This window comes from Malania oleifera, chromosome 4 (assembly GCF_029873635.1).
Source record: "Malania oleifera isolate guangnan ecotype guangnan chromosome 4, ASM2987363v1, whole genome shotgun sequence".
Lineage (NCBI taxonomy): Eukaryota > Viridiplantae > Streptophyta > Magnoliopsida > Santalales > Ximeniaceae > Malania > Malania oleifera.
In genome coordinates this window covers 34,600,032-34,616,211 of record NC_080420.1, presented here as the reverse complement: position 1 = coordinate 34,616,211, position 16,180 = coordinate 34,600,032, and the positions used below count along the sequence as shown (strand labels likewise).

Below are 16,180 nucleotides of genomic sequence, written 5' to 3'. Positions count from 1 at the left end.
TGATTTCTCACCTACATTAATCTTATGTGTAGACACCGTTCATTTTTTCCTCAAATGTAATGGAATAACCAATCACATTTTGCTTTATACACTATACCTAAAAGCAAAACACAAAAGAAGGCATGAAGAAAATTCAAGTCACCCCCTGAGGGGTCTTGTATGACCACAATAATTACTAGCTATAGGGCAAAAGAACTAATTAAGTTTTTTATATATAGAAAAGCATATAATATAATCCTGAATTGAACATGTATAATAAAAATTGAGATTTTTGGCTAGCATAACTTCTTGTCAAACTCCTAATTAATGCTTTCCAAGATTAACAAGCATGTTGTTGGGCGGTCAAGGGTCTTCTCAACCCTAAAAGCTAACTCATGGGGTGAGACTTTTTCCTCACATTTAATAACTAACCACCAGCCCCTTCCACAACCGATGTAAGATAACCCCAACAATCACCCCCTCATACATTGGGCTCCAAATCGGCGGCATCACATACCCGACATACCAGGGAGAATGTTGAACCATGAGTCGGACGGTCAAGAGTCTTCTCAACTCCAAAAGTTAGCTCATGGTGTGAGACTTTCTCTCACACTTAATAACTGATCACCAGTCCCTTCTATGGCCGATGTGGGATAATTCCAACACATGTGATTAGCATGTAGGGGTTTTGGGTGATATTTCATATTTGCAAGTGCTTTTGGTGATTTTCTCCTGGCCATACAGGGTACTAAAGATCTCAAATAACCTCAACTTTTGTTTTTTTGTTGTTGCTTTAGAAACTAGGAAAAACTTGAGAGTGGGTGTTTCAATTTGATATACCTTTTGTTGGCTAAAATTGACATTGCATGTGCCACATTATTCAAGAGACTAGCCATTTCCCAACCATATCTAAAGATCCTTTTTACGTGTTTTCACAAAACAGACTACACATAGCCTCTGCCTTTCTCTTTTTGCTTTTTATAATAATAGCTTTTGGAGCCGAGCGAGAAGCAGGCCTGGCTCTGTTCTTTAGCAGCAGCTGTCTACTCCTTGTCCTCCTCTCCTCGTAGCCAGGCATTGTCATTACGCCCTTGTCCCTTAAGTTCTTAACTCATACACGTGAACTTTTCACTAACACGCACATCAAAGAGTAATCCGACAAACATTACCGCCATCATCATCAACAGCTCACATGATACTAAGAAAGGAGGGATGCACCAGTGTAAATATCCCTCTCATCCAATTTCCTGCTACTATATGAGTCCGTAATGATATAAGTATGTGATGGAAAATATTTTCCCCAGTTTAAACATTAACCTATCTAAATGTTTCACAAAAAATTTATTGATTTTAACTATTTATCAACTTCGCCTAATTGCCACATGCCAAATGCTTTGTCAAAAAATTATTCCTTCTTACTGCGTTTGAGAGCATGGTGTTTGGATCTTGAATTTGAATTTGACATGCCCTTTTATTTTTCTATAAGCTTCTGGTTTTGTTCACGTTTTTAAAAATGTACTGCTTATTGCATGTGGGAGAACATTTATTTGATAGAGAAACTGATGGAAAAGGTGGATGGTCTGCTCATTGATTACTGATGGTCATTGAGTTGAATGTCATTGCTAACTGCGTACTGTTTGGCTGGAAAGAAAACATGTGAAGAAAAGAAAAATAAGTAAACCTCCATCAACGATGCAAGAGAAAAGATGTAGCTTGCTTTTATAAAGAGAAACGATGAGAGACGAGGGGTTAAACTTGTGTGAGGACCAAATATCATAAAATTATTTTGGCAACAATTATTGACTCACTGTTGATGCATTTAGTTGAAAAAGTCGCACTCAACTAGAGCTAAATAATTTTCCAAGGAAAAGTTGCACTAAACGATAAAAACCCATTAAAGATTCTCCATTGCTTTCAAAAAGCACATGGTAAAAAAACGTTTTAAAGGACAAAGAAATATGAACACTGATCGAAGAAAAAATCATCAGGCATATCGCATGGCCGCAGCCCATGGTACTCTCAGACATCTGGGTTCTGTGAAGTATTAGATCATTGCAATAGGTAGGCCGGCATGCAAACTTCGAACTGACGTTTTAAAAATGAGAGTCACTGCAGCCAAAAATTCAAACAAAATTATGGTGAAGAGCAACAGCTGAATTACACAGGTAACATTCTTTTTGGAGATGCAGAAGTTACCTATAGATCAATGCTTGACATCCCTAACAATGAGTAATTTGGATCACTGGATCCAAGCAATGGTATATACTCGGATCCTCTCACATGGACACCGAAGCAAGCTGCAAGAACACAAAAAGGTTAAAAATGGGATTCATCATTCAAGCAACTGTAGAAGTCCACGAACTCTTGGTTAACTAAATTCAAGTATGGATGCAGATCAAAGTTGCATATTACAACAGAATCCTAAAGAATGCACATCAACAAAGATGCAGGAGCATATCTGCACAAACATGCAATCCAGCCAGCAACTAGGGTTCACAGTGTTAGCAACTGTATTCAGTTAAAAATTCAAAAAGCCTTATGTGAAACTCAGAATTATTCAGTGTCACACACACCGTCCCCACATCAAACCACACCAAATAGGGCATAGATCACCCTGAATTTTGAGAATTTTGGTATTTCCTATCCCTAAATGAAGCTCCATAGTAAAATTCAGTCTCTTCCAACAACACCTCAAAGAATTTTATAGATCCTGTCCTGGGAATTGAAAGAAAATTAAATTAAGAGTGTTGTATTGTCCGTAATGAGTTGCATTTATCATTCTTTGCATGTTAAATATATGAGAAATACTAAACCATGCTTGCAACATTTGAAATTGAACAGAATCAACATCATATACCGTTCTCTATTTTCACCACACTTTGAGAAATACTAAACCATGCTTGCAACATTAGAAATTGAATAGCGTCAACATCATACCATTCTCTATTTTCACCACACTTTGAAGCATCGTATCCATCTTCGTCTTCATCTCAGAACTCTCATCCATATGAGGGACAAGAAGGATGAGCTCCCTATAGATATCACGTACAAAGCTGCATATCTTCTCAGCATATTCAAGTTCACCATCTGATATTCGACCAATGGCTAACCTCATCAGCTCTCCTGTCAAATCCGCAAGCTAAAGAAGAAGAAATGAGCAGAGTTTCCAATGTGTGTACACGTCTGTGAGAATTCACGCACGTGTGTGTATGTGTGTGTATAAGTACATATACGCATATAAACATGTATGAAAAAAATCCACACATATAGACACATGTTATGGACAGTACGGTGTTTCTTAAAACATAAAATCAAATGGATGACATCACAAGGGAAATTGAGCATTTGATAATTATAACAGATTCACTTTGTCAAAGATAACGAGTATAGGATAGCTAATTATCTAACCTTCCTTGCAAGCAGGCACCACCCACTGATGAACTGCAATTTGCCAGTAAGACAATCGCATTCACATTTGTTTTATCCAAATTCATATGATAGAACAAAATTTTGACTATTTTGATATCCACCCCCTTTATGCACTATCCACAACACTGGATCTCTAACCTTCACCCATTTACTGATGCACTGATGGTTTGATATTCAGACAATACTATTCATAACACCAGCAGTAGATTGTTGGGCAAAGGGCCTAGCCAAAAAGCTCACTCGTCATTTAGGATATTTAAGAAATTTAAATTTAAATTTCTTTTTTTTTTAACTTCCCAGTAATATATTTTGAGGATATCAAAGTTCGGTAATTTGAATGCATTTATCTGTGGTAACCAGTTGGTGTGGTCAAAGAGAAGTCAGAAAATGTTGAAAATCTGGTAAATTCAGTCGCTGTGTATCCATAATGCAAATGATGAGGATAGATTGAGCTGGAAACTCTCAAATCTGGTAGTTTTACATTCAGCTTGGGACTATAGCAGGGATAAATATCCAGTGGTTTCATAGTCTGGAGCAATTTGGTTCAAGCAAGCTATACTAAAACATGCTTCTAACGCTGGTTAGCAATAAAAAACAGAATGCCCACTCTTGATAAAGTGTTTGCATGGAAAATATGTTAAAATCCCAATCCCGAGTATCATTGTAAATAATATACAAATTAGGGAAGTGGGTAAATATGGGGGATTTGATATTATTCAGTAAGGAAATTGTTTCCTTGTTTAGAATAGCTAATTGTATTATATATTGGGATGTACATATGAACAAAGATATGAAGAAAATATTCAATAGCTTCTTCTTTCATGGTATCAGAGCTAGGTTTTCTTAACCTTAGCTAAACGATGGCCAACAGCACCGTCAACAGCAGACACTCTACCTCTTCTGCAAATATCAACGGTGACTCAGAGGCCACATCCATTGGGGATTCGAATGGGCTGGATAACACAGCCTTTCCACTCTCATTGGAAAAATTAAACGGAAAAAATTCCGTGAATGGGCTCAATCCATGAAATTGGTGATTGAGGGAAAAGGGAAGCTAAGTTATCTTACCGATGAGCAGAGGAAACCAGACCCTATCGGCGTTGTAGCCTTGCAAAGACAAAGGTCTAAAAACTCCATGGTCACAGCTTGGCTCGTCAACTCGATGCAGCCATCAATCGGAAAAGTCTACTTGTTCTTGCCAACGGCGAAGGAAGTCCGGGAAGCCATACGTGAGACATACTCCGACGTCAAAAGCTACTCACAAATCTTCGAAATCAAGACCCAATTGTGGCAGATGAGGCAAGGTGAGAGAGGTGTTACCGAGTATTTCATGGAGATGACTCATCTCTGTCAGGAGCTCGATCTGAGCATCGACGAGGAGTGGGAGTGCTCCGGCGACAGCACACGATACCGAAGGAGGCTCGAAAACGAGAGGGTCTTTGAGTTCCTTGCCAGCCTGAATCGAGAGCTCGACGACGTGAGGGGACGGATCCTTGGCCGACGACCTCTTTCTTCAACCCAAGAGGTCTTCGCAGAGGTCAGGAGGGAGGAGAATAGGAGGCGTGTGATGCTGAGGCCTCAAAATGAACCTGCTAGGCTGGACCTCCCTATACCCGTATCCCCCCAAAAATTAGATAGGCACGCTGGACACGCTGGGCTGGATGTTTCGGCTCTTGTATCAAAAGGCCCAGGGGGACCTAGTCAACGACCACAAAAAGGTAAATTATGGTGCAAACAATGCCGAAAAACAGGTCATTTAAAAAATACCTGCTGGGAGATTCATGGAAAACCGGCAGATTGGAAACCGAGACAATACCAAAAAAAATCGTGGGTACCAGGCCAGCACTGATGGATCAACTGAAAGATTACAAGGAGAAAACACCAATAACTCTCCCAGTAGTGCATTCAATCCTGAACAGTTGGATCAGCTATATAAGAGGATTTTGTCAATTCAAACATCGGGTCAGTCTTCCCCTAGTTCCCTAGCTCACCGAGGTAATTATCTGTCAGCTTTAAATACTACATCTTGTTACAAATCTCCATGGATAATTGATTCGGATGCATCCGATCATATGACTGGGTCTTATCAATGTTTTTCATCTTACTCACCATATGCCGAGAATTTGAGGGTAAAAATTGCAGATGGCTCTCTCTCACCAGTTGCTGGAAAAGGAAGTATTCACATATGTGATTCTTTAACTTTAAAATTTGTCCTACATGTCCCCAAGTTATCTTGCAACCTGTTATCCATCAGTCAGTTAACAAAAGACTCAAATTGTTCTGCTAAATTTGTTTCCTCTCATTGTGTTTTTCAGGACCTATCATCGGGGAAGACGATTGGCACTGCTAAAGCGTATGAGGGACTCTACTACTTTGAGGAGGCAAGTTTGAGTGAACTATGTAATACTGCAATTTGTGATTCTGCATCTACTTCTAAAAATAGTGAACTTTTGTTATGGCATTCACAGATGGGTCATCCCAATTTTCAATATTTAAAACGTTTGTTTCCTTCCATTTGTTCAAATAAAATGGCTTCTGAGTTTCAATGTGAAGTGTGTGAGCTTGCCAAACATCGTCGAACTTCTTTTCCATCATCCATATACAAACCATCTCGCCCATTTACTATGTTTTATAGTGATGTATGGGGTCCCTCACGTTCCCTCAATCGCACCAATACAAAATGGTTTGTTACCTTTATTAATGACCATACTCGTCTTTGTTGGGTCTACTTATTAAAAGACAAAACTGAAGTCCGCTCCATTTTCATCCGTTTCCATTCCATGATTCATACATAGTTCCAAACTCATATTCAGATTTTACGTACTGATAATGATACGGAATATTTTAATACTATCTTGGGAACTTATCTTCAAGATAATAGGATTGTTCATCAAAGTTCTTGTGTGGATACCCTGCAACAAAATGGGGTTGCTGAACGAAAAAATAGACATATACTTGAAGTAGCCCAGGCATTAATGTTTACTGCCAACATGAAACATTATTTTTGGAGCGATGTCATCTTAACAGCCACACATCTCATTAATTGAATGCCGAGTCGAGCACTTTCATTTGTCACTCCTCTTCAGAAATTCCAGGAACACTTTCCTACCTCTCTACTCCCCTCCTGTCTCCCGCTAAAAATCTTTGGTTGTACTACTTTTGTTCATGTTCATGCACACCATCGCGATAAAATGGATCCTCGTGCCATTAAATGTGTCTTCCTTGGTTATTCGCCTACCCAGAAAGGCTACAAATGCTATGATCTAGTCTCAAAATGACTGTTCGTTAGTCTTGATGTCACTTTCTTTGAAACCACTCCTTATTTTCCAAAGCCCTCTCTTCAGGGGGAGAAATGGAGTGAAGATCGGTTCTTTGACCTCTTTACTACTAAATCTACGTCATTCTCTCCGGTTACTCCATTCCCTGACCCATCTATCGAGCCTTCTATTGCTTTACTTCCTGACTTGCCAAACACAACAAGACACTTGCCCTTAGGGGGAGATATAGGAGAGCAAAACAACGCAGACATACTTGTTTACTCAAGAAAGCCGAAAACAAAGGATAGGGAGAATCTCATATCTAAGGCACCAAGAAAGTTGGAACCGGTGATGGCTCTGAATAACCATGAGCCCATGCCCAATTCCGATCTGGTAATTGAGTCTTCCTCTAATAATCCTACACCTGATGATATCAATTTACCTATTGCAATCAGAAAACAAACCAGGTCATGTACTCAATACCCTTGGTCTAAATACATGTCTTATAAAAGTTTGCCTACAGGATATCATGCGTTTGTCTCTAACCTTGACAAGATGAAAATGCCAAAGAACATGCAGGAAGCTCTAGAAATACCGAAATGGAGAGAGGCAGTCATGGAAGAAATGCGAGCCCAAGAAAAAAATGGAACTTGGAAGTTGACAAATCTACCGAAAGGGAAGAAGCCAGTGGGTTGTAAATGGGTCTTCACAGTGAAATATAAATCTGATGGAACAGTTGAAAGATATAAAGCAAGACTTATTGCAAAAGGTTTTACACAGACTTACGACATTGACTATACTGAAACATTTGCACCAGTGGCAAACTTAAATACAGTTCGGATTCTCTTGTCCTTGGCAGCCAATTTAGATTGGCCACTACAACAACTTGATATTAAAAATACTTTCTTAAATGGAGAATTAGAAAAGGAAGTATACATGACTATACCACGAGGATTCAGTGAAACAGGTGAGAAAACAGAGTGTGTAAACTCAAAAAATCCTTACATGGCTTCAAACAATCTCCTAGAGCGTGGTTCGACAGATTCGCAAAAGTACTAAAGAATCAAGGTTATCGACAAGGGCAATCAGACCATACACAATTCTACCAACAGTCAGAAGGAGGTAAGAGAACAATTCTAATAGTGTATGTTGATGATATAATCCTTACTGGTGATGATACTGTAGAAATGGAAAGATTGAAGGTTCTGGCTACTGAATTTGAAGTTAAAGATTTGGGATAGATGCGGTATTTTTTGGGCATGGAAGTGGCAAGAACGAAAAAGGGAATTAGTGTTTCTCAGCGAAAGTATGTTACTGACCTCCTAGTTAAAACTAGCATGCTGGGATGCAAACCCAGCGAAACCCTGATGGAGACAGTAAAGAGGGTTGAAGACTGTGGAAAACCAGTAGAAAAGGAGAGGTATCAGAGATTGGTTGGCAAGCTAATCTACCTATCACATACTAGACCAGATATTGCGTTTGCAGTCAGTGTAGTAAGTCAACACATGCATTCACCAAAAAGAAGTTTACTTAAATGTTGTATACAAGATCCTAAGATATCTCAAGGGATCCCCGGGAAGAGGACTCTTCTTTAAAAAATGTGAAAGTAAGAGAGTAGAGATCTTTACAGATGCAGATTGGGTAGAATCAGTGGAAGATAGAAGGTCCACCACAGGTTATTGTACATTCGTCTGGGGAAACCTAGTAACTTGGAGAAGCAAAAAACAGAATGTGGTGGCTCGTAGTAGTGTTGAAGCTGAATTTAGGGCAGTCGCTCAAGGGATATGTGAAGGATTGTGGTTACGAAAACTCTTGGAGGAATTACAGGTCCCGGTGAACTTTCCTATCAAACTCTACAGTGACAATAATGCAGCTATCAGCATCTCTCTCAATCCAATTCAATACGACAGGACTAAACATGTGGAAGTAGACAGACATTTCATCAAAGAGAAAATTGAAGAAGGAATTATATGTATGACTTATGTACCAACCAAGGAACAAACTGCATATATTCTCACTAAAGGGTTGGGACAACAGAGCTTTGATGATCTTATTAGCAAGTTGGAGATGATTAATATTTATGATCCAACTTGAGGGAGAGTGTTAAAATCCCAATCTCGAGTATCATTGTAAATAATATACAAATTAGGGAAGTGGGTAAATATGGGGGATTTGATATTATTCAGTAAGGAAATTGTTTCCTTGTTTAGAATAGCTAATCGTATTATATATTGGGATGTACATATGAACAAAGATATGAAGTAAATATTCAATAGCTTCTTCTTTCAAAATAACAAATGATTTTGAATGAAAGAATTGTTACAGCAGTATTGAAAATATAAATCTTTTGTTTTTAGAATGTGGTGTCACAAAGCTAATATGTAAAAGGATTTTTACAGATCTGGAAATTCAGTATTCAGCTAGAAGCTGGGAGGTAGATTTGCAGTAATTAACTTGGTAACTCAAAATCAGATCACATAGCAAGGACGGCTTGGACTTTGGCTTTTTTTTCCTCTTGGAAGTGAGTGAATTCAAATGTCTTTGCTGGGAACACACTAAATCAGTACACAGTTATAAAACAGGCTTTGCTAGATATAAGACCCAAACGTATGATAGATTAGGATGGCTGTGTTTCATTCTTTTTAGGGAGTTGTTCTAGACTGTACATTTAAGGATTTTAGCCTAATCCTCCATTGGTAATATATGATGCTTATCTTTAACCCAAAAACTAAAAGTATTATGAGGATATAATTGTTTTAGCTTCATATAGGGCTTTATTTTTTATATTGAGTGGTAATCACTTCTGGGAAGCAGTTTTACTGGAATTGTGAATTTAAGAATTTAAGGAGTCGTTTGGTATTACTGTCAAAAATTAGAAAAACAAAAAACCAGAAACGAAAACCAAAAACAAGAATCAGAAACTAAAAGCTAGAAACTAGCAACCTATTTGGTTAACATTTATAAAACTGATACAAATTAAAATTTTAATCAAAAAAATGTTCAATTTCATCCTTAAATCAAAATATTATAAAAATATAATTAAAATAATAAAATTACAAAAAATATACATTAAAAAATTACTATAATAAAAAAAATTATTATAATTATTTTACTTAATTGTTCTATTTTCAAAATTTACTTTACAATAAAAATTTTATTGGACATCATGAAAAATAGTAAAAGTATTTTGTAATTGGCTTTATTATTATTTTTTAAAATTTATGTATATTTTTATTTTAATTATATTTAAATTTTTATGATCACTTAATTTTGATTTTAATTTAAAAGTGTATAAAATAAATAATTTAATTAAAAAAAACTATTTTGAATATTAAAATTTTTGGCAAACAACTTAGCAACAACAAAAAAAAACTAACAATAGAAACAAACACGTTTTTATAATCTATTTTTTCACTGTGGAGAAACAGTAACAAAAAACAGGAAACAGCAATGATACCAAACAAATACTTAAGAGTTTTATCATTCATGCATCGGATGCATGCATCCGCCATCAACTTACCTCCCGTTTAATTTTAAAAATCACAATCAAATAAAATAAAATTCAGGCAATTACCCCCAAGAGATAGTCAAGGATATTAATCTGCAAAGGTTCAAGAGACGGATCACTGAGTGGTAACAAAGTGGTGTTTATGTCATCAAGATGCAGAAGAGTCCCAGTTCTGCAGAATTTACAGAGTGTTGCAGCTTCAACGTATTCTTGTACCTGTGGGGAGGCAAGCATATGAAATATGTCAGCTTCAACTGTTCTTTTCTACTCTTAACAGGTAAGGTCACAGAGAGACAACCCCAGGTGAGTATGCTCGTCTCAGCTTCCAAAAATCTGTCCCCTGCAGTTCTTTTACTAGTCGAGCCAAATACTGATTTGTCACTGCCGCTAAATCCTTTTCTGCCTTCTCTAGAACTTCCTCTCTGTTATATTTACTAATTCTGTTATTAGAAAAGAAAAATCAGAACATCAACATTCTCAGAAATTTTTCCATGTTTTTTCAGAGCAAGAACAATAAATAAAAGCTTTTCGCCAGTTGCCATGCCAAAAAATAATAATAAATAAATAATAAGTCCAAGCTAATGGGGCAGAATAGGCTAAGAAGGGTATTAACAAATGAAAGCCTTAAAAAGCATACAGCCATGACGAGAAAAGAAGTGAAAAACTTAAGTTTAATCATCCAATGCGTTGATAGCCAATAAATTTTGAAATGAACAAGTAACCACATGAAAGATCTTACAGGAAAGTATTTTACAGAGTCTACCAGCAGATACACAAGACGTTAAAAAAAGATTTGGGGAGACTTAGTAGAAAGGAAGAGCTTCATGTCACCTATGCACTTGAAAGATGACCTTTTTGCTGTTCATCGTGATATCCCTACTGGCTTTAACCACCCTTTCCCGTTTGTCATTCTGCAACACATCATATGATAAAACAATAAAAATAAGAGATAGGACTAATTAACGCAAGGGCATGTACCAAACCACAACTTGGAAACATCAAAATATTTTACAAAATACATAAATATTTATGCAATATCCATACATAATATTCATATATGTTGTTATTCTCAGTCAAATTTCTATTGATTCGTATCCCCCAATCATACATCTCTTTGGAGATATATGACCAAAAATTCCCGATCACACAGCTGGATTGTTAAGGACTAACAAAGGCTAGACACTAGGGATATGACAAGCCATTTTTTCACCACGAGCACCCTACTCTTGCTCAATTACACAATGCAATGTCTCAGCCCATGTATTACACATGTTAATAATGAGGATCACAAAAAAAATCAGGCTACACCCCTGGGTCAAAGCCTCCTTCCATGACACTTTTCGTCGGGCTAATCCCATGCTGCTTTAAACATGCCAAAAAAAACCCACAAAATCAGAGGTCAGTGGTGCACCGATATGCCTCAACATAAAATAGATTTGTGGCTTTGATATTCCAAGTAGGAATTCCAAATCAATTATTTGGTTCCCAAAATGCCAGTGCATTTAAATTCCAAATCCATCTTAAATGACACACAGGGCCTCACAATAACAGAACGCAGTATCGCTTACCTAAATAGAAAAACATTTTTTGGTACTCTTTCCATTTGAGGAACAGAGAATTTGAGTCTCTAAGCAAGCCAAACTACAATCCCAAGTTTCAAACCCTGGCATCCCACAAGGCTGCCATGACATGACCAGACTCACCCTAGGGCCTTCGTCAAGTAGAGAAATTTCCCTTAACTTGGAATGTAGACTACTCCAATCTACTACTGAAAATTAGAAATAAAAGCTACGTTTGGTTCAAGGAATGCCTAATTCTTGGAATAAAATGGCTTAAGATGAAAAGTTATAAAAAAAGCCATTCATACACGAGCTCGTCTTATTCCATCCAACATCGAGTAGGATATGAGTAAGCACTCCCATGTAGACTAGGCAAATGGATAAAAATTCATTAATTCAAACCAAATCCACTCCATTTATATCGACTCATATCCGATCTGCTTGTTAAATGAGTTGGATATAGATTGCAATTAGGTCATCCGATTATCCGTCTAATCTACCACGAGTTATCCGATCTGATCTGCCTTGCTAGGTTTAGGCAGATGCTACGATATGAATCAAAATATTACAATTAATTGTAGAGATTTTTAAGGCTTAAAGTTATTAAGAAACAACTAGTGGTCAATTTGTTTAAGTAGTTTTTAAAATAGCTACGCACTTTATATTTAAATTTATACAAAAAAAAAAAATTACATTTAGAATAATAAGTTTTCATCAATTTTTTAAGAATTATGTTTTAAGAATAGTTATATTTTTTATTTAAATTTAGATGGATTTTAAATTTATGATTATAGTTTTAAGAGTAGTTATGTGTCCTATCTAGAAAATGATTTACAATTTACCAATAATAAATTTAAAAATAATTTAAATTATTATGTTTGAAATAAGTTATTGATCAAATTATACAACACACTACTAAAAATGTCACGTGCAACACACGTGATTGTATGTGAATAAAAGTGCACAAGTATTTTTATAATTTCTATTGAATTTTAGATATATTTTTAAAATAAATTAACATTATATTGTCATAATTTAATTTATAAATATTAAAATGTGAATATTCAAATTTATTTATAAAAATTAATACTTATTTTAAAATTATAAAATACAAACAACATGTAATACTATTATGACGCCATATAAATATTGGGCAATAAAAATTTTTAAAAATATAAGTAATGATGTCACACTAATACTCTAATTAAAATTATGAAAAATATTGAATTTTAATAATTACATAACTTTACAAATAAAAATTAATAAATAAATTTTTCATTATTTCTAAATTGTGGTTTGGTACCTAAACTTTTAATTACTGTTATTTTTCTGTTACTTAACAAACAATTAATGAATTTTTAAAATTTTAAAACAATTTAAAATTTATTATTTGAAGGGCACTTCTAGGTCTACAGTTCCATTTATAAACCTTTGGAAATTGTATTATTATTTATCCAAATGACATTAGCTAGATACTTGACAATAATTTTAGAAGATATAAGATGAATTTACCAATTTTATTTGAAGATGTGCATTTTATTCAACACTAATAATACCTTTGTATTTGTTTCATTTTTTTTGAATGAAATGGATTTATTTTAAATGTAGATTTATTTGATGCTATTGAATTTAACATTTCGAAATAATTTTTTATTTCTAAATATGATAATATTTTTCCTACAAAATTATTTAAATGTACTTTTACATATGATATTATATATATATATATATATATATATATACTTCCATTTTTTTTTTGGCTAAATAGAGTTTCTTTTTAGGTTCAAACTTTAACATATCTAAGATAGATTTTATAAAATGTAATTATATTTTATTTTGATTGAATTTATTTTCTTTTGAAAATGTTTTGTATTGTTTTTAAATAGGGATATTTTTGCCACAAAACATTTTACTTTCTTCATACTTTTATTAATTTATTACAGTACAAATATAGATGTAGATATCAAAATATATAATGTTAGTTTATTTTATTTTTTAACCTAATAAATTTTTTTCTTTAAGTTCAAACATTAGCTTTTAGACCTTCTAAATGTGATTTTATCAAATTTTGGTTCATTTACTTTCTATATATATTATAGAAATTTACTTCTTTTATGAATATTTGGTCTTACTTTCAAAAATAAGAATATTTTTATCAATAAGATGATTTATAGAACCATACTTCTAAAAAAAATTTTTTTTTTTTAGGAATGCTGGTTTTATGGAAATTTTCTTTTAAAAATAAAATGCTTTTGCCCAAATTTTGATTTACAATTATATCTTTTAGGAGTTTTTAGTCTTTCTTTTGAAAGACAAGGATATTTTTGTTCACAAATGATTTACACTATTCATACTTTTACGCATAGATAGAAGTATAGATTATATTATAAGGAAAGAAATATCATCCGCCAACCAACATAGATTATTCATCAACCGCTAGGGATTACCCAATCCAAACCATCACTTAATTGAGTCGAATATGGATTGTAATTTGCTTAATGATAACTTGGCCAATTCAATATGATCTGCTTTGCCAAGTCTACTCCCATGATGAAATTTTGACTAATAACTCCTTTTCTATTCCATGTTATGAATTAATAAATTTTTTGCATTGTTGTTTAAGCTATGATGATCATTTTTTTTTTTTTTTTCGTAAGCTGTTAAGTCCTTATATTATGATTGTTTTATTCCTAGTGATAGACATTCCACAAACCAAACGTCCCATAAGTCCCAAATAATCATCACTAAAACAGCCTCAAAAAAACTTAGAAAGGGGAGAAGGAAAAACTTACATAAACGATAGAAACAAAAATGACCCAAATTGGCTAAATAATCCATCACTCTAGTTGCCTTTTGATAAACAGGAGATACTTTTAAAGCACTAAATATTGAATGCTACATGGAACACGAACTTCCAGAGGCATGTTTTGGTGGGTGAGGATTCTTTGAGCAAAGGTGTCTTGGTTTTGTCTCTCCACAATGCACCTATGAGCTCATTCTTCCTTCTAAGAGGGGCTCTCTCTAGTGGGATTTTCACTTTTTTCAAGAATCTCAAGGAAAGAGAGGTTGATGAGCTTACCACTTTGCTTTCCATGTTGGACTTCTTCGTTCCTTCCAATTGGAAGGATGAGAGAGTTTGGAAGGGTGTTCTTCGGAGTTGTTCTCTTCTAAATCATTTTTCTCACATCGTTCAAAAACCCCTTCCCTCGGAGCCATATAATTTTTCTCTCTCTTTCCCTTGGAGCCATATAATTTGGAAGGCTAAGTTTCAATTAATAGGCATGACATGTTACAGATAAGAATGATCAAAATTTCTCTCAATCTTAACATGTACTTGATTTGTTACAAATACGCTCACATTTTTCTTCATTTTAAGGCAACACCATATCTTTGGAATGCTCCCTTCTCTCATCTCAAAGAAGCTTGGGTGGCACCTTGGAATGTGAGAGATCTCTTGCTCATGAGTTACTGGGTTTCGACTCGAGCACAAAGGCCTGCATTATATGGGACGGCAGTTTTCACTATCATATGGACTGTCTTAAGAGGAACACGAGAACTTTTGTAGGGTGCTCAACTTGTCCATGTTTATTATGGGATAAAGTGGTGTTCTTGGCCTCTTTTTGGGCCCATTCTATTGGCTTTTGGGGGGATCATCACTGTACAGCCTTCAAAGGGATTGAGGGGCAGCACTTTTGCTATCTTTTTGGATGTCCATCACTGTTCTTTGTGGACACTTTGTCCTTATCCTATTTGTACTTAGTTTTGGTTCTTAATAAAATTTTCTCCTTATCAAAAAAAGTAAAAAAAAAAAAAAAATTCTAAGATAATGAAGGATTTTCCTAATATATTGAAATAAAGACTACAACTTTCAAGGAGCCTTGATCCTATCCAACATCAAACCATCATATATTAGTATCTTTTCAATGTGAATGTCCAAAAATCCCATTTTCCCTTCACTGTAATCAACCCAATCTCAAAATGCTTTACACTCTACAGAAGGAAACACTTCTCGCCTGACCTTCACCTGCACAAATAGGGTTCCCATGATAGACCAATAATAATAAAACCTGTAGCTGCACTAGAAAAAAATGTTCTGTCATAAGCCATCAAAATTCAACTCCCAGAGATGATTATGCAGTGAGTGGTCACCAACTAATATTAGTCCATTTCAGTATGCCCTCCTTTGAACCCAAACTCGTCATGTTGGCTAAAGTTACTCCCTGCAACAGTCATATCAGTTCCAATGAATGGATTAGCAAACCTATTTAAGATCTTAGAGAATTAGTACCAATAATATGAGGATCCTTGAGAACTTCCTGGAAAAAAAAAAACAAAACAAAAAAGAACTTTGTTTTTCCTTCCAAAGCCAAATGAAACTTTTCTTCAATGGAAGACCAAAAATAGAAGCATGCAGCTTTTCTGAGCTCTAATGGAATCTGACCAATCAA

At 35.1% G+C, this 16,180-nt stretch overlaps 1 protein-coding gene across 1 annotated transcript in view; it reads right to left on the bottom strand.

The window, feature by feature from the left end:
* Positions 1-1,672: 1,672 nt before the first annotated feature.
* The window catches only part of LOC131153163 (uncharacterized), a 37,316-nt gene continuing 22,808 nt past the window's right edge, over positions 1,673-16,180 (bottom strand). Inside the window, exons 3-8 of the mRNA XM_058105285.1 lie at positions 11,005-11,084; positions 10,472-10,613; positions 10,240-10,389; positions 2,917-3,118; positions 2,176-2,276; positions 1,673-2,088 (exon numbers count right to left, since the gene is read on the bottom strand). Of these exons, the coding sequence (XP_057961268.1) occupies positions 2,176-2,276; positions 2,917-3,118; positions 10,240-10,389; positions 10,472-10,613; positions 11,005-11,084 (675 nt within the window). The 3' untranslated portion in view covers positions 1,673-2,088. The remainder of the gene's footprint in view (positions 2,089-2,175; positions 2,277-2,916; positions 3,119-10,239; positions 10,390-10,471; positions 10,614-11,004; positions 11,085-16,180) is intronic.